This window comes from Notothenia rossii (genome assembly GCF_949606895.1).
Source record: "Notothenia rossii genome assembly, chromosome: 5".
NCBI lineage: Eukaryota > Metazoa > Chordata > Actinopteri > Perciformes > Nototheniidae > Notothenia > Notothenia rossii.
This window is the reverse complement of record NC_136903.1, coordinates 42,010,595-42,034,922: the sequence shown is the minus strand read 5'-3', so window position 1 is coordinate 42,034,922 and position 24,328 is coordinate 42,010,595. Positions and strand designations below refer to the sequence as shown.

At 41.5% G+C, this 24,328-nt stretch overlaps 1 protein-coding gene across 2 annotated transcripts; it reads left to right on the top strand.

Annotated features, from left to right (window-relative positions):
* The first annotated feature begins 13,112 nt into the window (after positions 1 to 13,112).
* Positions 13,113 to 23,495, top strand: herpud1 (homocysteine-inducible, endoplasmic reticulum stress-inducible, ubiquitin-like domain member 1). Of its 2 annotated transcripts, none has more exons than XM_079683293.1 (8): positions 13,113 to 13,825; positions 14,422 to 14,499; positions 14,848 to 14,925; positions 15,754 to 15,950; positions 16,760 to 16,864; positions 17,541 to 17,912; positions 21,329 to 21,531; positions 21,649 to 21,784. In XM_079683293.1, exons 1-7 carry the CDS (start codon positions 13,673 to 13,675, stop codon positions 21,483 to 21,485), a joined length of 1,140 nt encoding a protein of 379 aa, XP_079539419.1. In that variant the 5' UTR covers positions 13,113 to 13,672; the 3' UTR covers positions 21,486 to 21,531; positions 21,649 to 21,784. The 2 variants fall into 2 exon arrangements, with proteins under 2 accessions (XP_079539419.1, XP_079539418.1); XM_079683292.1 differs by having other exon boundaries at positions 13,122 to 13,825; positions 21,329 to 21,443; positions 21,649 to 23,495.
* The last annotated feature ends 833 nt before the right edge of the window (positions 23,496 to 24,328 follow it).

The window sequence follows — 24,328 nt, the reverse complement described above, 5'->3', positions numbered from 1 at the left end:
CACAAAACGATTTGTTTGTTTGAGTCGCCACCTTCCGCCAAAAGCTAAAGAGAAGCTGTTCGCGAACAACAAACTTAAAGAACTGGCGGAAACAGTTCAGAACTGTTTCCTACAGTTCTTTTATCTTATATACCTTTCTTTCAAGAGGAGAGTCCCGTTAGGGCCCCTCCGAAGTACTGGATGTTCCATCTACACAGAGTTGGACTCAGTTAGACAACTACCACAAAAATACAATGAAGTACCTTACTGTTGGACTCAGTACTAGTTGGACTTCTACCACAAGTAGGCTACTATGAAGTTATTTTACTGCATACTTTTTCAGTTCTTCTCTATCAAACTCCTGTGGCAGAAAATCATTTTATCTCTCATCAAATATGGCAGAAAACATGCAGTTTGACAGAGGATTAAAACTGTAATCAGCGCGGGACATCCTCCTCAACCTGTCCGCCATAAATGCCTCAGAGGACGGATACCTGAACCGTAGCGTCCAGCTAGCTTAACCGCTAGCTTAGCGATAAATACACACAGCGTTGTATTCTCCTCCCCCTGTCGGCCCTAAAAGCTTCAGAAGGCGGATACCTGAGCTCCATAGCGTCCCGCTAATGTGAAACACACACAGCGTTAGAGGGACATTCTCCTCCCCCTGTCGGCCCTAAAAGCTTCAGAGGACGGATACCTGAACCGTAGCGTCCAGCTAGCTTAGCCGCTAGCTTAGCGATAAATACACACAGCGCTGTAGTGAAGACTCACTGAACGAATTAAGTATCGTAAGAATCGTTCGCGAACTTGCAAATCACCAGAAGTCGTTCGCGAACCGGTGAACGAATCAGTGAACAAATCTTTAAAGTGAACTGAATCAAAAGATTTGTGTCCCCGAAGGGATTCGAAATGCCCATCACTAGTCGTTAATTTCTATGTTTAGTGAACTACAGCAATCTGAAAGCTTGTACATTATTTATATCACACTGCAAAAACATGCAGGAAATGACTTTTTTAATGCAGTATTTTCTGATATATGGCGCAACACAAAGATATTTCGCTCTGTGCAAACCTTTGACTCTAATATGTCAACAACATGAAACAAGAATATGAACCTGGCTTTATCCAATGTTCACACAAGAGTTCTCCACCCTGACACATCCTTCATCTACACCAGGGGTCGGCAACCTTTTTGATATGAAGTGCCATTTAAAAAAAAAATTGTTATCAGCGTGCCAACGATCGAGTATTATCAACGGGGGGGGCGGGGGTTGAGGAGCTTGACGCTCGTCAACTATCAGCAGGAGGGCGAGGGAGCTGCGGGGGAAGAAGTGTGTGGACCTGTCAGCTCAACTTACATGATGCCGAATTTAAATAATTGGTTTAAACGGCCTAATAATAAGGACGATCGTCTGTTCTGTGATTCTCCAGACTCAGAGCACACATGTTATGATATTAGTGTCATGCAGAGTGAGATGAGATCGCTGTCCCTTTAAGAGAGAGAGGGGTGTGGCTTGTGCATGTGTGTGTGGATGGTAGAGCGACAGTGAGTGAACGTGTGTATGTTTCTGGAAGTGAAACGAGGCAGAAGAAAAGCAGAGGTCTGTGATGTATTTTGTGAAATAGAAGAACAGCTAAATAAATGCAACGGCCTCCCAAGAAGAGCTCGCCTCTCTCCAGTCATTTCAGCTAAAGTGGGTTATTGAACCTGAAGCTTGTTGCTTCTGCCCTCCTCGACTACGGTCTGGGAGCCGACAGGAAAGTTCAACACACAAGATGGCCAGTCCGCACCTTTGAAGCATATTATTTCGATAACAGATGAACAGATCGCCACTGGGCTTTCAACTAAATACACAGCCACGCAAAAACTGCAGCATTTGTACAGCTCCTTATGGGTACTGCAATTAGTGAAGTGCTTTCCTCCGTGGTGAAACGATCAGCACTGCACCACGGAGGAAAGCGGCAGAAAGTCACCTATAAAGAGAGCGGGGCTGCGTTGCGTGCATGGCTTCCTTCTGCAAGTAACGGGGAGACGCGCTCTGGCGGCGGTCTCGTCAGGATCCAAAAATACAATTTAAATATTTTGGACACTTATTCCACTTATTCCTAGTGTGCCACTGGTTACGGTGCCGCGTGCCAGGGGTTGCCGACCCCTGATCTACACTTTGTCAACTGAAAGAGGACCAGAAACACACATAATATAATAAAATGTGGAGACTTTGGAATATTTATCTCCCATTATTTTACTTTTGGACATTTTACAGACCAGACATGTTGTTGATGTCACTGTTTACCAAACTACCACTTTTTCTGAAAAATGCATAACATGATGCAATATATGTTAAATACATGGTTTATACATGTAATTACTGGGGTTCCATTTCTTCTGATTACCTAATTTGGGCGTGCACATTTGCCACGCACAAACCAACCTCTTTTGGATTTGGAAAGGTTGGCATGTATGCATAAGGAGCTTTTTCAACAACAAGGTGGGGGGAGAACTCTCTCCTGTCAGACTGAGAGTCTCAGATAACCTCAGCTCAGGTGAAGTAAAGGACTCAGTTAGGGATGGGTATCGTTTGGATTTTATCGATACCGGTATTTTTCGATACTCTTATCCAGTGCTTAATTTGTAAATCATAAGGTGCCGGAACGCAAAGTACATATGACAGCTCAGGGATGACGAGACGCGTACAGGTCCCGGAACGTATACAGAAAAGGTGCTGAAAACAACATGAAAATGTCCACTTGCAACGCTGTGGGACTTACAAGCCTCAATTTCAAATAGTATCCATGGTATAAATGTTATGACGATAATTTATAATTTGTTAGGCTAGTACGCACAACATAGGCCCACATCACCACAGGTGGGACTTCAGTATACAGCCAGCAATTAATTTCTCAACAGGTTTAACGTGTAAAAAAAATATTTATTAGGCCTATTCAAAGATTGGCACGGCGGCCTATTAATAGACAGTATGTTTGCTCACCATATTTAGTTGTTTAAAACACCCCACATCACGAGCATGTCCGGATTGTCCTCTATCTCTTTTTTTCTGCTTTTACTGCGTGTGTCTGTGGCAGTTCTGTGTCCTTTGGCCACCCAGGACCTCACGTACGGGACTGGATTGAATTTAGCCAGGGGGGGTCCAACAAGATTTAGGAAGAGTAAAGATGACATGGTAGATGTGAGCAAAGAGCTACGGTTGGGAGTGCAAATCAAGTTCATTTGAGAAAATCCGCGCTCACATTCAGCACTTGCAATGGGAATGCTGTTGACAGCAACAAGTAACTCCATCAGCTCATCGGGGGTGTCTTTACCATCTGAGTCTCTGTACGTTCTGTAGGCCCGTATGACTGCGCGCGGGTTGGCAATATTGAAGCGCTGACACAGTGACTCGACCTCAGTCTCTCCATACAGCGCACCTGCGTCCTCGGGCCAGTATTGTGCGTAAAGCACCTTCAACTCCTCAATGAACTTGTTATATCCAGTTTTATCTGGCATCCGGCCTCCTTGAGATAACATACGGTCCTCCAAGTTCTTGGCCACAGTTAGACAAAACTGACCTGTCGCTGGACGTCCCACACTCTTCTACGCTCAATGCGCTCTCCTCTCCTACTGAATCTTCCTGCTGTAAGCCAGCTGATGTCGCGGTTCCGCTCGCCTCTTGCTCCGGCTGTTGTACCGGGCTAGTTGATGCCAGGGTACCCACCCTTTGCTGTTGGTGGTCCACCTGGCTGACGGTAGCTGGCTCCTGTTCCGGCTGGCGGTGAACCTGACCCGCTGCCCGGGCTTGGCTAGCTGTCGGTTAGCTAGCTGGCTAGCTGTTGCGGCGCTAACCTCCTCCTGGTTTTGACCATCAACATGACCGCTGCAGCTGCCCTCGTCGCTGCTTGTGGAGGCTTTTCTGACTCGTTTTGAAGTGTCTATTACCTCTTCCTTCTTTTTGAAGAAAGACAGTAAATGTAACTGTCTTTTTGACATGCTTGCATTGAATCACCGTTTCTTCCTCTCTGCGACGTGCTCCTCATGTGGCGAATTTCAAAAGTGAAAGACGTTTGTCCGTTGGTCCAGCTTTTCAGTGCGTCAACACAGATCTCCGACTCTTTCAAATCTTAATCTTAATAAACGACATGAAATTCTTGGGATTTTTTCTGTAAATTAATATCTGCATATTTTATTTCATTTTAACCATTTTTAATTTTTATTTTTTGTGAGAGGTACCGGATCAGCCCAAATAGGTGCCGGAACACAGGGTGGCCAAAATGAAGAGGTGCCGGATCCTGTTCCGGCAGGATCCGGCTCAAATTAACCACTGCTCTTATCGATACTTTCCAATAATTTGGTGCTCAAAATTATAGACATGATATGATGATATATCATATCATGAACAACAGTCATTTTATTGTAATTTATTTGTATTTATTATTGAATGTACATTTTTCAATGTCATACCAAGCAGGTATGAGTGTGTTTGACAGTGTGTCTCTGGAAGGGGGGGCGGTAATTAGGGGCAGTTCATAAATCTATGTAAACATGACCATTATTCAGTTAAAACGAGACGCTGCGTGCGCACCTCCTAAACCGGATGCTCCGGTCGGCTAACCATTATAATCCGTTTATTGCGTTTGTTATTCATAATCAGTGTTGTGCTAGTTACTGAAAACCAGTAACTAGTTACCATTACTAGTTACTTCATTTCAAAAGTAACTCAGCTACTTTATCGATTACTTACACCAAAAAGTAATGCGTTACTGTGAACAGTAACGCATTTGGTTACTTAAAAAAAGGGATCCCATCAATGCCCTTATAGCCTTCATTTCAGGACTGTTATTGCATAGGGACATAATACAATCTGTTGATCAAGAAATAGCAATAGAAATAGTAGAAATAGCCTGCATGTGTTCTACAACATACCGTACAATGGCTTTATCCACTTTTTCATGGCTAGCAGTCCCTCAGTTAAAATCCAGCCGCTGTTGCTTAGGTGGAGGTGGAGTGGCGTCGGATGATTCTGGGTCTGTGGCATAGCTTCGTCCCAGCATGTTGTTTCTGCAGATGTTTCAACAGATTTGAATTGCTGTTTTGGGCAGTAAATAATCCTATCTACTTTGACCCGCAAAGACACAACTTACATTTAACTAAAACGTTATTTTCTTTGTGCTCGACAAAAGTGAAATAGTGAGAATATCTCCAGGCGGAGAAACTCGACTTGAGCTCCGCCGCCGCCATGATAGTCTTGTTAGTAAACACAAACACGCCCACAGCGCGTCTCCGCATGTGACACAGGAAGTATCTAAGTACATTTACTCAAGTAGCCTACTGTACTTAAGTACAGTTCTCATCTCTGTTCGCCTCGCTGTTGGCGCCGCTCACCAACGTCTGGGAGCCGAGACTATATAAAGAAAATAACGGAGTCACGCACCATGTAGTGACGGTAACTGAGTTACTCAATTTAAAAAATAATGCGTTAGAGATACTGCCCAAAATAACGGCGTTACAGTAACTTTGTAACGTGTTAGTCCCAACACTGTTCATAATTGTAATGATGGATTATCAGTAATAATTTTAAAGTTACAAAGAGACATTGGATTAACCTTTTTTATGCCCTTGAACACAACTTTTGATCACAAAACAGCAAAGGTAAGATATAACTATCATCATGGCTACGTAAAGTGAAGTTGTTTTCTTGCTCTTTCCTGGCTGCTAGTTCAGTGAGTTTTGGTCGTACAGTGATGACTGATGAGACTTAGGCCTATACCAATGTAATCTGTAGAATCTCAGTTTCCATGTGATATGTTTTTGATAAAATGATGTAGAAAAGATCGCTTTTGCCAGTTATGTGCTAAAGTAGCCGTTAGCCCCGTTAGCCCGTTTTGTTGTATTGATTTAGACTCTTGGTGTTGGACTTCTGTTCCGTGTAGGTAACATTTTTAATATCGTCTGTTAGCTGATTGTCTTCCCGTTAAGTGGGTATGCATCATTAACAGTGTTGGGACTAACGCGTTACAAAGTAACTAATATCGTTACTAGTTACCTATTCCCACTAAGTAACGCCGTTATAGTTAGGCTACTGTGATTTTAATGGGTGCGTTACTGCGTTACATTATGTGATCCAACTGAACCGAATCTCCCTGCGGATGTAATTTACAGGCGAATACAGCGATGTCCTCTCACAGCACCATGGAAAGTGAAAGTAACCAGAGAGGAGTGATGATTGGTTAACGCGGGGTAACATTTCAGGGTAAGCCAATCAGAGACAGAGTTGGGCGGGTCTTGCCTTATGGGGAAATTCCGAAATTACACACACACAAACACTTGCTAACACACACACACACACACATACACAGCAACGCCAACCAACAGGGTTATGGCTAGAAAGGATCCGTCTAGTGTAAAACTCTCGCGATAGTTTGCAAGTCACGTGGCTGAATGTTTACGTTTGACAGGCAGCCTTTCAGTTACGATCGTTAACATCAGTGGGCCACAGTAAATGATGGTGAGAAGCTAAACTATCTGTTAATGATGTCAATGACAAGGAGTTTGATTGTTGAAATAGGGTGTTAGCGGTCTTGCTGTTCAAAGAAGAATGACAACACTGTAGATCACCAACACTATAGTTTATTTTTTATTCACAGGCAAGTCAACGTTGTCGCAGTAAAAGTCCCAAGATAGCTCCTGGTGCAATACAATGTTCCCTTTCAGTGTTTTACTATTATGTCTGATGTTTCTCAATAGAGAGGCGAAGTCACGCCCATCTACTTCCGGTCCATGGGACCCCGGAAGCGAAAAATTATACATTGAATTCAATGGAGAGAGAAAACGTATCTTTTGATCCCGTTTGAATTGTGCCACAAACTACACATATGATGTTTGTCAATCTTAAACAATCATTTCCATGTCAAAAAAGTCACATTTTGTCGTAAAACTGTTGAAATATAAGACTATGAAAAATACGCGACTACAAAGACTACAAATCCCAAATCCCATTCTGGGTCGCGCATGTGATGTCACAGGCGATAATGCTCCAAGTGGTTGCGAATCGTAATTAAAGTGAAGAAGAAGATTTCATAACTGATTTATTCCCTCCAATAAATATAAGAGATTGCTCCAATAAATTCACTTTTATAAGATGCCTGTGTGCTTTGTACCACGTTGTAATCACAAAAGTGATCATACCACTTGCTCGTTCTATCGCTTCCCGTCTTATGAAAGGACCAGGAGTCGCTGGATCAGACATATCAGGTAATATCATAGGTAATATACATGTTGTGGATGGAACATAGTCAAGTTAGCTACCTAGCTAGTAGTGAGCACGTTAGTTAGCATTACATTACTTAGCCTTGTCATTTTTAGTAGCCTTACCATGAAGTTATTATTTTATTACATGAAGTACACCAAAATGTTAAACAGTAAGATTAGTCATCATGGTAAGTATTTCGTGAAACATTTGAAGAGTAGCCTACTGCGCCCTCCACCGGGTGCTAAGGAAGCAGTTCAGGGAGAGTCGAAGGAAGGCAGGCAGGCAGGGAGCTTTGCATGACAATGTGTCATTGTGATGACAGTGAGGGTGAGTCAATCTGTTTGTTGGAAAGACAGTAGTTGAGTGATTACTGAGAGAAAATTATTAAAAGAGATAATTATTCAGTGTTGTTACTTTAAAGTGTTGTTACTGACCTTTTTCTCTTTTATTTTCTTTACCTCACCTGTAACTGCTGAGACCCTGAGGAACATGCACACTGGACTGACCTGCTCTGGCAACCAAATTTCCACTGTACGTAATAGTATTTGGTTATGGTATATTATTTATATACATCAAAGGCACAATGCACCCCCCAGAGAGACACATGTATTGAGTGTGATATTTTGCATAGGTCATGTGAAATCATCTTTACATACTAGAAAACTGTAGGAGAGGCAACTTGTTTTGAAATTGAATTTTTAATATCCGATAATAAAGTTGATCTGTTTTCTTTATTCTTCTCTCTTCCCAGCTCCATCCATCACCGTTCTCTGTTCCTGCAGGTCCTGCTTGCTAATCAATGCTCATATGTTTTTACACAATTACAAATAAAGTCAATGTACTGTATGACATGAAGTTGTGCTTCATTCTGAGTCAATAATAAATTCATTCTGCCTTCAACTGCAAAATGATTGTGGACTGCACCGACATCCATGTAGCTGCCCCCCAGTAAGATGAACCAAGCAAAGCTGACACTCAACATACAGCCGTGCTCTTAAGTTGACATGAAGAATTTGTGAAATATTGGTAATTATTTGGAAAAAATGACTGGCCAAACACACTGGCCAAACACACCTCGTTTACAACTCCCCAGTTGACAGCCATGACTCTGTCTAAATTGTACCCCCCAAGCACCCTCTTCATGAGGGACGCTGTCTGGATGGCAGCTTAATGGTCTCTGCTCAGTCGCATTGAGGCAAGAATTGCCTCAAGCCCCCGACCCCCATGCTCCTTCACCAGCTCCGGCACGTTGAAAATGGCCTGATGTTGAGGCTGCAGCTCCGGCTCAGGTGACAAAAGCCATGCCATGCCACGCTGCGCCCCTCAGTGCAGACCTGAACCAGTCTACTTCCTCAGTGGCGATGTCTCTGGCCAGTGGGTTGTATGTCTCCTCTTGCTGTTGGTAGAGTTGAGACACCGGCTGGACTACTTTTGAAGTGCCAGGCTTCCTCCACTGGCACTCAACTTCTGTGGAGCTGATCTGCCACATGGCAAATATTGCCAATGCTGCAGCGTGGCTGCATTTGTACATCCTCCGTGCACAACCACAGACAGCGCTCTGCATCGCGCCATCCTCTCCCATGTAGATCTGTACAAATAAAGTAAGTACCATGTTTGTTAACATGCTATAATAGATTGAATGAGCAATACAAGGATGGTCCAGATCTGGGGGTGGGAGGGTTTATTTTTCCATAGTTTTGTCCTCTTGTCTGATTGTTGTTATTGTTTGTTTTTTCTGAATTTTTTGTAATTTGTGTTGTATTGGTTGTGATTGTACATTGAATTTTTTAAAATGTGTATTACATTTTTGAAAAAAATTTGATCAACAAAAAAAGAATGTTTGGTCAGGATCTAGACTCAGTGTGTAGTTTATGAATTAATCAATGCTCTCTACATTAGGAAAACACATACCAGTGTACCAGAGGGAGTCACACACAGCTGTGCCAAGATAACCAAACAAATTGACAAGATAACCAAAATCCTTAAATCTACACACAGCAAATAAACTGAAATGACACAACGAGATGTAAAAAGGAGATCACACATATAGTCGATATAAAACTGGCCGCTTCAATCTGAAGAGCAACTAAAACAAAACACGGGAGTGTACCTTGTTCTTGTGAACACTAATGTTATCCACAGCATACACACCCGTATACAGTACACCCGTTCTAGGTTCTGATTGGCTCTCTAGGTTGGCATTCTAGCTTCTGACTGGCTGTCCAGGTTGTCAATCTCAGCCGTGGTTCATATTATGCTTGTCGACTCGTAACATCGCTAAACTTTTTTTCTTGACGGTTTTCTCAGTCAACTAATGCTATTGATAACATTAACATAAATTAACACAGCCCTGCACACTGCAGTCATTATATGCCGGGTCTGTGGTTCATCATCTTCTTTTTCATTCTCCTCCTTATTGACTGACATTAACCTGTTAACATTGCACTCATATTACTCACCGAAACCTTGTAAAGCCGGTACCGCATGCTGGCTCTTACAGAACCGACTAACTCCCCTTTCGTGTATGTACTAGAGATGTTAAGATTCACCGATTCGCATCGGTGCACCGGCATAAACGTTCAAGATGCGAGTGCACCGGTTGAAAGAGTGCACATCGGCTACAGTTTGGGTTGAACTCGCGATGCATCGATTGCGTAGCGTCTTTGCATCGGTAAAAAAACGATTCATTCATATAAAATCCCCTTATCTTGTCAACGTTCAGCAGAGACGATCTTTGATATTTGCTTCGCCACTACGGAGAACGAGAGTCTCAGTTATCAACACACACGGAAGTTGAGGAGAAAGAGAAACACAGCGCAGCGAAAAATACCTACAAATCAAACGTTTGGCAACACTTCGGATTGTTCAAGAAAGACGGTGTAATAGTCATTTATGCTATATAGTTGACCGCAGGTCATGGAGAGTAATAAGGTATCCGTAGACCTTTGTATGAGGTATCTTTATTACTTAACAGGTCTACAGCCATGATACATAGATCCGTCCTAGATGCGGACTTGCATACACACAGTATCACTCCGCAGCCGCACCCCATCAGTAACGTCCTGATGGTATATGTGCGCGGCACTATTACTACAGACGGTCAACTTGAAAAATCAAAAAAGTAGTACGAGGAACTTAGCGACGCACATAAAGAGGCGACATGGGGTCTGCGGCTGAAAAGAGAAACCTGAAAGTGAGACATATGAGTTAAATCACTCAGTGAGGTGTTCTGTCAGAGAGAGGTGTTTAGCTTACAGCAGCCTGTGACGGCCAATAATAATTTAAATGTCTTCCTTACTGTAAGCAGTTATGAAATACCTGTTTGTGAAAGGTTATTTGTTTTCTTTATTGTTCAGATAGAAACCACTGCTTTCTGCTCACTGGTGAGTTAGCCTCTGAGTGTTAAGCACATCAGGCTGGCAGCTGTATGGGCATTGCTCTATGGTAGCTGTTATTTGCACATTGTTAATCATGAGCAATGCATCCTTACATTGTTTAACTGTGAGGTGTTATACAATCGTACTGTACTCTGGAGAGCTTTTAAAGGTAAAAAAAATAAACGGCATGATGGGACGTGCAGTACCAAATATGTAAAGCACTTTTTTGTTAATGTATGATTTGCTGCATATAAGGAATAAAACAAAAATCCTCTGTCGTACCATATTGAAGTATCATTATTTTTGCATCGTGTTGAATCGCATCGTATCGCCCCGAATCGCATAATGTTGAATCAAATCGTATCGAACTGTATCGCAACAGGGGTGAATCGTATCGTATCGCATCGCCTGGTGTTTCAAAGGTATCGTTAATGTATCGTATCGTGGCAACGTATCGAGATGCGCATCGCATCGGCCTCAGTGATGGAGATGCACATCCCTAGTATGTACAGCTCTCAACGTGCCCAGACTTGTAGTGATTTTCACCTCGTTTTATACTTTTATTCTCATTCTGAAAGAATGAGGTGAAATGTGCCAACGTGACAGCCATCTTTGTGTTGGTGACGCGAATTGTGCGGGACCAGAGACATGTAGTTCACTGAGCGGCTTAACACAAAAAAATTTGTTACTTCACAGTTTTACGACACATTTTAATTTGTTTGACTTGCAAAATGTTCTTTTAAATTGACAAACATCATATGTGTCATTCGTGGCACAATTCAAACGGGATCAAAAGATACGTTTTCTCTCTCCATTGAATTCAATGTATAATTTTCCGCTTCCGGGGTCCCATGGAGGCTCCCGGAAGGGGAGGGACTTCGCCTCTCTATTAATTGTACTGCTGCATTAATGTGTATGTTGCATATTACTGCTGGAGGTGTGTTTCCGAGCCGCTCCAACGAGAGTTACAACGAGAACGTGACGTCATATTTACACAAGACGGATCCTTTCTAGCCATAACCCACCAACAGCTCACACACACACACAATGGCAGATGCAAGTATCAGCGAGAGCAGCAGCGCATTTACAACTTGGAAATATAACCACTATTTTCAATTTGTGGGGATAAAGGACGCAAAATATTACGGTAAAATGTAAACTGTGTGCAGACAGAAAGCATTGTCCACATCGAATAACAGCAATGCCAATCTTCTGAAGCACCTAAGTAATGTACATGGGGCTATAAAACTAGTCGCCAAAGACCCCACCGTCTCAACCACCGGCAGTGACCCAGATGGAGCAAACACCATCTAAACAGCCAAAAAAACATTTTTTAAATCGCCACATGTCACCCAGAGTCAACTAAATAGATTGATTGCCAGGTATGTTGTTGAGGACATGCTGCCCATCGCAACGGTCGAGTCTGTTGCCTTCAGAGAACTAGTCAGCAAAAAACAACACAAAAACTTGTATTTTTATTGTTATTATTTTTAAAGTAAAGTAACGTGTAACTAATTACTTTTATAATTTAGTAACTAATAAAGTAACTAGTTACTTTTTTGAGAGCAGTAACTATAACTATTACTAGTTATTTTTTAAAAGTAACTTGCCCAACACTGACCATTAATAGGTTGTTAAATGTTAAGAAGCCTTGAGACGCTGTTTCTAGCAAGATGTTGCGTCTGCCCCCGGGAGTCTCACAATAATAAGAGCATTCACAGTGGCCAATCAGAGTGGTACTCAAACCGGATACGTCACACGGGATGAGGGTTCCCAACCAACCAGAATTGTTTAAACTAAGGAAGTAGCGTAATTCATATACCGATAGCAGCACCATTTGTCCAGCGGCTTAACAGTATACCAATACCTTCCAATCCGGTACCGGTACTGACTTAGTACCGGTACCTGACTGACTCTCGATACCCATCCCTACTCTCAGTGTTTAGATAGTTAACTTTAGTCTAAGTTATCTCAGTGGGTCTCAAAACGGTTTGGTCATGATTAATGTAAATAAGTATTTCTGAGGCACACGTTTATATGATCATTATAGGTATAAGAAAATAAGAGCATTTAAAGAAAAACAGGTATGAAATACTATATGACAGTAAAACAAGAATACAGTTTAAAATGGGAGTGATTTGTAAAATATCCATAAAGAAATAGAAAATTGGTTTACAGTTTTGCTTCATATGGGATCCATAGATCTCTTAATTTTGCTCTCAAAGTGCACCAGATTGATGCATTTAATTTCAATATTATAGGAGTAAACAAAAATCTTCGCGGGGGAGCATGCCCCCGGACCGCCTAGATGTTAGGTCCCCCCCCCCCCCCCCCCCCCCACTTATAAAAAAAATAGCACTTTACCCCTGCTTAATCCTATAGGATAGGCTATGCCGTGAGCTGATTATCGAGCCTTCATTGTACAGTCGCGGGCTAACTGTGTATGTGCGATGGGGAGTGTTGCAGTAGAACATTCAACTGTCTGTAGCCCGGGAGGGACATTAATGGGAAACCCTAAATGTTTGAACACCCTCTATGAAACGTGAAGCTTCCCCACAGCACCCCCAAAAGAAAATATCTGGCGCCGCCACTGATCGGCTATAGAATACATAAACAGCTGAAATCTATTTTTTCAAATCGGGGAAACTTACTTAGTTACTCTTACACCTACGTACTTTTCAGTTGGTAAAATTAAATCAGATTAAGCAAACTCATTTCTCAATTAGTTATTAAATAAACGATCTTCGGATCTTCATAATGAATTATTGCGCATGCCCATGCCCACGGGACAAAGGTTTATTGAGCAGCTTCCACGTCTGAGCCGGAGCGCAGTGTAACCAATCAACAGCGGCCACAGAGTGTTCTGGGACAACCGACAGCCCGCCCCCTCGCTGAAGTTGCTTATACCAGACAGCAGGAAGACTTTTAGCACAAGTTTCTGTTTAGACAAAATCATTTTCGTCGTTTCTTCTATGTGCAGACTGTATCAGCAGGGCTCTTTCTTTTTTGACAACTACAGTTGTAGTGAGTCAACAGTATCACCCGTAGACTACAAACTGAACGATAGTAAACATGGATGTGGAGGACACTGAACAAAAGACGATAACTCTTTTGATAAAAACGCCCAACCAAGCTCAGGAGGACCAAGCCGTGGAAGGCGTCTGTCCGAACTGGACTGTGAAGGATCTAAAAAGGCATTTGTCGATCGTTTACACAACTAAACCGGTGAGTTATTATGAAGCGGATAAGTTAGCTTGCTAATGTTAGCGAGGTGAGGCTCCTGACAGGCTGTGCTGTGGAATGTCTTGACTCTGAGTGACAGGCTGAACAGGTTAATGTGGCTGAACCTTTATACAGTCTATGGGGTGAACCGGCTGCATCAGGGCTGGGAGAAACATATATTACCTAAATACATCATTTAGAAAAGTTATGATAAAATATACTTGTATATCATTAATGGTGGGTGATATGTGCAACATCTCATATCACAGTGTATGTCATTGTATATAATGGTTACTATATATATATATATATATATATATCTATGATTTCAAAACCCTTGTGTACCTTACCATATTTCATTATTTTATTTATTTTTTGGAACTCCTGTTTCAAAACAGTAAAACAAGGCCAACGTTTATAGATAATAAATTACACTTGTATGTTATATACCACTTAATTATGTGTTACAAATCTATGCAGGTCTATGCACTGGATTTTTCCCGTTTACACTACTATGTAAATTTGTGTGTATGTAAATATGTCACCCTTGTAGTCACTCCGCTCTGTTTGTGTAACTGACTAAACGTGTTTCTCTGTAGGCTACAAGTGACCAGAGACTGATCTATGGTGGTAAACTGCTGCCAGATCATCTGCCCATTAAAGACCTCTTCAGACAGGTATGTGACAGCATATGGCTCTGTTTACTGTACTTTGGCATGTGTTCTTTGGGAGAGTTTTTCACTTAATGGGCCTAATGAAAAGCGGTTGCTTCAGATATTGTGGCATATGTTTTATATTGGACTATATAACCAAAATTGACTCCACTTAGCATTCTTAGTACAAATATTGTCTTTAAATTAAGTACGGGTGTATGAAGAACACAACAGTGTACTTCAAAGTTAATTGATTGTCAGAACAACATTTCATCTTGATTGGGCAAAATGATGTCCAACGTAAAGGCTTGAATATAGCATTGTGATTTACCATGTAGCTTTTCTAATCAGACATTTATGTCCGTTTCTCAGACTGACTCGTTTCCCACAATGCACCTGGTGTGTGCTACTAGGACTCCAGCCCAAGGCTCCCTGGGAGCTAGACCTAAGGTAAGAGTAGTCACACTGAACTATTCTCATAAGCTCAACAGAATCTTCCCAGTTATTTTTCAAGTGGGAAGCAACGTGTCTTTACGTGACAGCAGGTGTTTGTTCCCAGCACACAATAGGTGTCATGCGTGCCCAAGGACATTTCAGCAGGAATCACACGGGTGTGTGTTGTTAGTCACTGTCAACATGACAGATTCCCTCCTTGTGTTTTTGTTAATCTGCGGGCCACACATCCATGTAATGCAGGTACAGTTGTCAGCTAAATAACACAGGTAAGAGGTCAGTGGCGGATCTAGAACAATTATTGGCTTGGCATGAAGACTTTAAGGGGTAGCAGAAATATATACATGCTCATTTAATTGCCAACATTCACATCTATCAATATGAGCTTAAAATAAATCCCTCAAATTATGATATTTTAACACAGTAACATAATATTGTTGTGGCATATGCCACCAAAAGGTGGCATTAGATCTCAATGTGTTGTTTTCTTTACTTATATACAGCCTTTTCAATGTTATTGTCTCATTCTATATCTCATCTTGCATTAGAATACTCCCACTACTGAGTGCAACTGTTTCACTTCCGGGCTCATCTTTCAGAACCCAGCTACTCTTTAGAGATACAAAGTAAAGCTTATGATACCTGGCCTTAGTTTCACAACCCTGCTCTGCTAAACCAAGGCTACACAACCTGCAAGTGCTTTTACACACTGGACCCTAAAGCTTATATCTACAGACGTATGAAAGTATATCTTCTGTAGTGCTGAGGGACATCCAATATATTGCTTACATTTGAAAAAAGTTCAAACTGTTGTTGCCTCTGCAGACCAAAGAGACGGAGCAGCCCGTTCCCCCCCGTCCGCAGGCAGGCTCTGGTCCTCCGAGTCCTTCTGGCCCCTCATCCTCAGTCCAACCCCCCAGCTCACACTCACTGAGGCAGAGGAGGCACACCTCTTCACCTTCAGCTGCTGCAGCTCACACACCAGCCCCCCTGTCTCCACCAGCATGGCCTGCTGCTCCAGTGTAAGTCATACAAGAAGAAATGATGCATCTTCTTAACTGTATTAGATTGCATTGGCATGGCTGGACATCAACAATTTAGGAGTATTCCGGATATGTTCAGGAAAGTTCTTTCATAACAACTATTCCCACACTATCTCTTCCTTTTAATATTTGTTCTCTTCTTCCAGGCAGTTAGTTGCTTCAACAACAAGGTCCATCTACTTGTATATAACTTGTACAATTGTTGTGAGGTGGGGTAGGTCATTTTGGAAAAACCAGCTCGAGTGTGCTAGAATTTGAAAATACACAGCTGGAAAAAATCTGCCACTTCCTTACAGAGCCCCTCCTCCAACACACACGAACGCACACATGACCAATGAGGGCACGAGATAAGTTTGTGCACAGATGGAAGGCTGACAGGCAGGTAGGCCATCCAGTTACTTTAGCCGGGCCGGCTCAGATGATTGGTCGTGCTTTTTACAGTACTACGGCTTCCACAGTTGACTTTTTTTAATGGATTTTTTGTCAAAGCACTTCAGATATTCATTGCTATCGGGATGTTAAGAGCATTCCACGGAATATAACAAAAAGTGTATCTCGAGCCGGTTTCTCAAACTTACCTACCCCACCTTTAATAGTTTTTATGACATTTTTATATTTGCTCATATTTGTATATATCTTACTGTGTTTATGTAGGAAACGTTATACTCCAAATCAAACTCCTTGTATTTGAAAACCATCTTGGCATAGACCATATTGTTGTTCTGGTTCTTTGACTGCTGTGTTTGGTATCGGTGTGAGCGGATGTGAACAGTGTGTTTCTACTTCAGGCCTCCACAGATGCTCCAGCCAGCCTTCCCCACCTACTCTCTGTACAGCCCCCAGCAGCTCATGTGGCTCCAGCATGTTTACGCCAGACAGTATTACATGCAATAGTACGTTTTTATTTATACCACTTTACCATTGGTGTGAGTTATCCTTTAGCCTCAGTCTCATTGTGGATGCCTTTGTCCTGCTATGTTTCCTTTTCTTTGTGCATCATTTGCAATAATAAAAAAAAAACACCCTTCAAATCTCCAGAGCTACAGAGCTTCATAAATTGTGCTCCGTAGTACCATTTCACGATGAATGGTTTCTCATGTAACTCTCCTGACATTTTTATATTAATGTTGGGGTCATATTTGATTAGCATTTTATATTTTGAAGTGGAGGTCCTTCATTTTTTACAATTTTGCCAAATCAACTTCTTAAAAACTAATGACCAGATCTACTATCTAGTTAGGTGTCTTATTTTTACAGTATATTGAAAGAGTCTCTCTGAGAGACACATTTAAAGCATTATCTAGGGAGCTGGTGTAAACCTTCTAAAGTGTATCCCTTCTATAATATATTAATTTAATTAATTAATTCAGAATTAAATATATATATATTTTTTTATGCAAGATCTAAACATTGTTCTTCTGCATCTTCTACACAGGTTCTTTTAATTTATCTGTTCTTTCTAAATGTTTTGTAGCTGTTGTTCATTGTTCTCAGCTTATTATGAATATAATATTCTACTCTTCCCCCTTCCAGTTTCTAACCCTCCTTATGTTTACCTCACACTGACAGCCATGCAGCGCTGGCCGCAGCAGGCACTCTACCATCAGCACCAGCTACAACCATTGGCCAGTACCCTCCTGTTCCCGCCCACCAGGTACCTGTCCCAGCCCCATTGGCCAATCAGAACCCCATCGAAAACCTGCCTGCCAATCAGAACCCAGTGCAGGACGGTGCTTTCATCAACCCTGGGGAGGCCAACCAGAACATGAGGATGAACGCGCAGGGGGGGCCGGTGATGGAGGACGAGGACGACGTGGAGCGTGATTGGCTGGACTGGATGTACTCCGCTGCCAGATTTGGCGTTCTGCTCATGATTGTGTACTTCAACTCCAACCTGAGCCGCTTCCTGCTGGTGATGAGCACCCTGCTCCTCATGTACCTGTAAGTTCCATCCATCCCTTTCTACTTCAACTTTTACATTTTCAGGTCCATTCTGGCTCATATGCTTTCCCTGCACTCTTGTGGGTCTACAAACGTCCTTTAAATCCCTCCAGTGTGGGGCTCTGAATCTCAGTGGCTTTTATCATCTGCTGCTGTTGGCTTCCAGAGCCTCCTCCAAAAGCATCAACTCCATCTTCATATTCATATTTTAATCAATGGCCTAATAGGAAGTAGGGATCTTTGAGTTGTCAACTGAAGCCTGTATGTATTCCATTTAAAAAAAGAAGAAGAAGAAGAAGAAAAGACTATTAAATAATTAGGGTATATTTAGTGTTGTAGTCAAGACCACCTTAACCGAGACCAAGTCAAGACCAAGACCGGAGTGTGCCAAGACCAAAACTTCAAGAGGTCGAGACCGATTCAAGACCAAGGCAGGGCGAGGCTACTGTGAATCCAACACTACACGATACACTTACAATACCATGTGTTATACCTCATTCACACCAATAGTGTTTCAGGGCCGTTTCGGAGCTGGAGCTTGAAAAGCACCGGGTTTTCCTGTTCAGACCGCATCGGAGCAGCCTCTTAGCTCCGGAATCCGGAGCACCAAAAAATTGTCCGGCCAGAGCAAAAGCACCACATACGTCACGCTTACGTCGAGGCGGGGGCAGGGTGCGGGATCAACTCCTGAACAACAACAAAAAGCCTGCGTTTTATCCAGTTTGTATACAACGATGGAGAAACTTAACAAGAGTTTCAGAGTCTCAGTGTTTCTGCCATAGACTGTATATACAGTGGGGCAAAAAAGTATTTAGTCAGCAACCAATTGTGCAAGTTCTCCCACTTAAAAAGATGAGAGAGGCCTGTAATTTTCATCCTAGGTACACTTCAACTATGAGAGACAAAATGAGAAAAAAAAATACAGAAAATCACATTGTCTGATTTTTAAAGAATTTATTTGCAAATTATGGTGGAAAGACACCTGTCCACAACCTCAAACAGTTGCACTCCAAACTCCACTATGGCCAAGACCAAAGAGCTGTCAAAGGACATCAGAAACAAAATTGTAGACCTGCACCAGGCTGGGAAGATTGAATATGCAATAGGTAAGCAGCTTGGTGTGAAGAAATCAACTTTGGGAGCAATTATTAGAAAATGGAAGACATACAAGACCACTGATAATCTCCCTCGATCTGGGGCTCCACGCAATATCTCACCCCGTGGGGTAAAAAACATCCCTGCTCTAGGGGAGATCTGCATGGAGGAATGGGCAAAAATACCAGCAACAGTGTGTGAAAACCTTGTGAAGACTTACAGAAAACGTTTGACCTCTGTCATTGCCAACAAAGGGTATATAACAAAGCATTGAGATTAACTTTTTTTATTGACCAAATACTTGTTTTCCACCATAATTTGCAAATAAATTCTTTAAAAATCAGACAATTTGATTTTCTGGATTTTTTTTTTTTCTCATTTTGTCTCTCATAGTTGAGGTATACCTAGGATGAAAATTACAGGCCTCTCATCTTTTTAAGTGGGAGAACTTGCACAATTGGTGGCTGACTAAATACTTTTTTTCCCCACTGTATAAAGGTTTCTGCTCATGGTGAAGCAACGTGTCTGCGTGTTAAGGTGGAACCTGAGCATTCACGTTGATCACCTCTCATTATAAATCTATAAAACTATAAATATTCAACTTTACTTCATGTGTTCATTTGAGAACAGCTGTTACATACCTGGGTGAAGGTTACAGTTCATTTAAATGAAAGATACAACGTTACTCCACACTCATGGTTCAGTCCACCTTAAGAAATAAGACCGACCTCGGAAGCAGTTGTGTTTTAAAAAAAACTTTATTGACACGAGTACACTTTTTTTTATAAGAATATGGTCTAAACCACAGAAATGACTCCGGAAAAGCTGCAGATAGAGCCATAAGAAATGAATGCAACTGATTTAATCCGCGCGGTTTGGCTTTATGAAGCAGGCACGCAAACGGTTACGTCATGACGCGAACGATGACGCAATGACGTATTACCAGTCGGACTCTGGGCGGTGTGAAAAGAGCCTGAGCTAAACCAAAGAACCGGTTCTGAACCTGAAAAGATCTAGCACGGAGCTTGAACCGGAGTTGCGTTGGTGTGAATGAGGTATCAGATACCTTAGTCAATTTGATCTGAAATATCCACATCATCATAAAAAGACACACATAAAAACAGTAAGATATAAAGTTGAACATGAATCATATTTACTAAGTGATTATTTTCACTTAAAAACAGTAAATTAGTGAAATTATTGTGGTCTGTTTAGCCAAATATAATTATCGTTGAATTTCCCGACATGTTCACTTGAAGGCCGTTTGAGTGTGTGTTGTTATCGTCATGTTGTTCCTTTACTTCACATGTCCTGCTCTCAAACTCTGTTTGCTGTTGCACAACCCTTCACCTTGACACAAACATGCCTGCAGGTATACTCAATGTGTTTGTTTGTCAAGAAAGAAGTATGAATTGCTAAAAAGAAAAAAATTAAAAGAAATAATGAGTGAAAAAATTACTTCAATTATAAAAGAAGTGAACTTTGATCGAATTGAAGAGAGAAACTGTGTTTGTGTCTGAAGGACACAGCCCGGCCCTCGGATAACAGTTAAAAGTTAGAATGAGTTTGACTGATTATTACTCACCAGCAACCGTTGGAAGGTTAACGCTCAGAGACATAAACGTCATGCAGAAGACACTAGGCCCCATCCTGTCACTGAGAGGATCTAAAGATGTTGTCTTTACCATGCTCTCACTCTGCGGGCAGGTGAGTACATGTGTAGACAGTCAGCAGAGGTAGTCCTGTCAGATTGGCTCATTGAGTCAGCATGTAATGTTAGTGGTCGGCCCATCTGGTCCCGTTGATTGATGTTTACTTCCTTAAGTAACATTGTCCGGGTTCCTGGGAGTGTGTGACTGAACATATTTTAAAAAAGTTGCATTTTCCTCAGCCATTCTTAAAAAATAACAAGCCAAAAAAACATACTGTGCTCCCCAGATCCCAATAATGTGGAGTAGAATTAAGGAAATGAAGCGTTGCCTCACTTTTAACAGTCCAAGTTTTTCTTTTAAACCAGTGTTTAATTGAAAAGATAGTTAATAGCTGATGGTTAGCCCCAACCCCAGAACCTGCTTTATGCTGTTCACATAACACTAAGAATTGCCTTCATATAAAACATATTTTCCCTTTATTAAAATCTGAATGTTCTGTGCAGAGCTGTGCTACACTCCTTCCTTTCAGGGTAAACTACTAAAGCAAAAGAAACCAACATTCTAGAGAAATGACATCTTACTCTTTCTTGTTTTTAACTGTAAATACAGTAGTGACATCCTCTTTGACTTTGAATTTATTTTGGTTTCCTCTCCTGTTTTTCTCAACAGACACACTGTTGGTTGGTTCCCCTTTAGAAGACGAGCGCAGGTCCAAGGACCCAACCCCCTGCAGCCCCCTGAGGTCCAGCACAACCAACAGAACCAGAACAGGAACCCTAATGCAGTAAAAGAACATTTCCACTCTGCTTTACCTTCATTCAACTGAAGTGTTATGAACTCTGTTACACATCTGGATATCTGAGTTGTTCAAGGTCTCTGCTAGCTAAAGTAGGCCCGATAGACCACTGTGGGTTGATCTGCTGATTGAAATAATACACCTTTGATGGAAAACCCTTTGTGTGATGCCTTGTTTGTCTTTGTCTCTTCAGGGGGAGGAGCCTGCTGACAGACAGAGGGAGGAGCCTGCCGCTGAAGAGGGCGGGTCAGAGGGACACGGACAAATGGCGGCAGTGTTAGTGCCTCCCTACAGGGTGTCAGTCATGTGGACGGCCTGGGTGTTCCTTAAAACGTTCTTCTCCTCCCTCATTCCTGAGGTTGCCCAGGGGATGGCCAACTGACAACCTAGGATAGATACCTTTTTATAGAGAAACCATGAATAATCTCTGGAGCCAAAGGAAAACCTTTCAACTCAAGAAAAATAAAATCACACATGACTGTGACATTCCTATTAGCAATAGTTAAAAAATCTGCGGTTTGACATTGGTCTTTCCTCAGAGTGGGACGCAAAGTTGAAACGCCAGCAAAATAAAAAGATGCCAGAATAAAAAAATATGTGGACTGGTTCCAATGGACAGAGAGGACCAGAATTATCAGGAACAACTGCATAGTTCAATGGGATCCCATGTTATTCCAGCTCTTTATCGACCTCTGTCTACTGATAGTGGGTTTATGCTCAACCTCAGGCTTCCGGCTGCGTCACACTGAGACCCTTACCCATGAAACAGCAGCGTGTAGCAGCCATGAGTATCAATAAACCTTTCACCTGACTGTTGGACTTTTTTAACTACATTGTTTTACTGTGAGGAGGTTAATAGACATGGACTTAAATGCAGCATGTCTGTGATAAATTTGATCAGGATCAATGCTTTCCCACTCATGAGGATTATATTAACCATGTTTTTTAAGTCAAAATCTACTCCAGGCCAGCCTCTGTCGGATGGCTCTCTGTTTTTTCCACGGACAGATTTATTTTGGATTTACAAACTGTCCCTGCGTGGAGCCTGGGTTAGATTACAGCTGTGGGTCATGTTGTTTTCACTTGTTTGACAGACTGGAAGCAAAAGAAGCTAGCATAATATAGTACAAGTATATTATTTAGAGATGTTTTTTTGTTTTGTTTCTCCATGTACTTGATATTCAAATTCAAACCGCTCCGCTTTATCAGTTTAATTCAGATTATTTTGGCATTTTTCTTCTATAGTCAGTGTGCTTTAGAAACTGACCATTACTGACAAATCACAACCATCCAAATGATTCACACCAGTTCATTATGGGTAGACTTCTTATTGAGGGTTAGGGTTAATCAGCTGGTCTTTGGTACCAAACGCAAATTAGACGACTTGCCAAATATCTGGGTACATATTTTTTTTATAGTGATATGGCCATAAATCAAGTTTTGTAAATATACTTAAAGTTCACAAAGCACTTTACAATATGTATCTTATGCAAGCCTCTTTACATTTGGAGGAATTATGATTTTGTATTCTTCATGGAAAGCCTTGTGATATAAACACAAGGCCTCACAGGCTCTGATGTGATTGAGAGTCCAGTCCAAAATCCCGTTCAAACGACACGTGAAAAGTTTAAAGCCAGTCCAGTGCTGAGAAATTGCCAAAATGTTGCTTTAGTAGAACATTTGTTATGGTTTTCAGTGTCAGAAACGGTTTAGAAATCTATGGAAAGTTTCTCGTAGCTAAGATTTTAATTTCTTAATGAAGCTATCAAATCATTCCTACAGTACCTTTTAAAGGATTTTAATCTCATCATATTGATTGAGAAACCTGTACTGTCACTGATCAGAAGCATGAATGACTTTTTGTCAATGTATTTACTGGTCACTTTATCAAGTCATTGATTATTCTTGATTATGGTCACCATGTTTAATTGGACATTTATTGGTTTGTCTTTCTTTGAGAATGGTGGTGGATGTTGTAGAATGAGGTGTGTGTTGAGGAGGACTTGCAATAATGGATGCAATAAATCTTTATTCCTTTAACCGGTTCCCAATGTGTTGATCTTTGCAGATATGGTTTGTGAGGACAGTGTTTCAGATTTAGAAATAAACAATGCAACCACAGTTTATGCATATACACACACAGGGTGTCCGCGGGGTCTTAAAAGGTATTAAAAGTTGATAAATTAAAGCTATTAAAAAGTATTAAACGGCATTTTCCAAGGTCTTACATTTTGTAGCTTGTTTTCAATAAGTATATAAATTGTCCAAAGAGGTTGTATTCTACAGTGTGCCTGAATGTAATCATTGCGTAGGTGTGTAGTGTGATTCTGTGTAGTTTATTTATGGCATCACGTTAGATTTGACGTCATCTGAACAGGACGCACGCTCACTGCTTGATAGTGCGCGAAGGTCCGTTTTACGCCGGTTGTTAAACAACATCGTTATGGGGAAATGCAAGTTTGCGTCCAAATGGTTGGAAGATAAGGAGGAAGGACAATCAATACTGTATATAGTCAATGTGAGGTAAAGTGTGTCACCAATGTAACCGGTTAAAACTCGAAGTGGCGATGAGGTCTTAAAATGTATTGAAAGGGTCTTAAAAGGTATTACATTTGACTTCAGGATTCCTGCATATACCCTGACACATAAACAGTGAACAAGCTGAATGTCATGTCACCATAGGACACACATGTTTGAGAAATGATAAAAATGAGGACCTTGAATAAACTCTAGCTGCACCTGACTGCAAACACACGTATTGTTTGCTTCAGACACATGCCTGTGTGTGGTTCTCTGCAGGACTCAGCTGGTGACCTGCATTTTTTCCCTATAGCTGTCAAAGTCTGAGATAAGGTGGTACTTTACATTCTGTG

Coding starts and splice junctions, on each gene's coding strand:
- herpud1 (XM_079683292.1), top strand. CDS start 13,673: ATGGATGTGGAGGACACTGAACAAAAGACGATAACTCTTTTGATAAAA. Junction 14,926..15,753: donor CCCTGGGAGCTAGACCTAAG/GTAAGAGTAGTC, acceptor TTGCCTCTGCAG/ACCAAAGAGACGGAGCAGCC. Junction 16,865..17,540: donor AGACAGTATTACATGCAATA/GTACGTTTTTAT, acceptor TCACACTGACAG/CCATGCAGCGCTGGCCGCAG.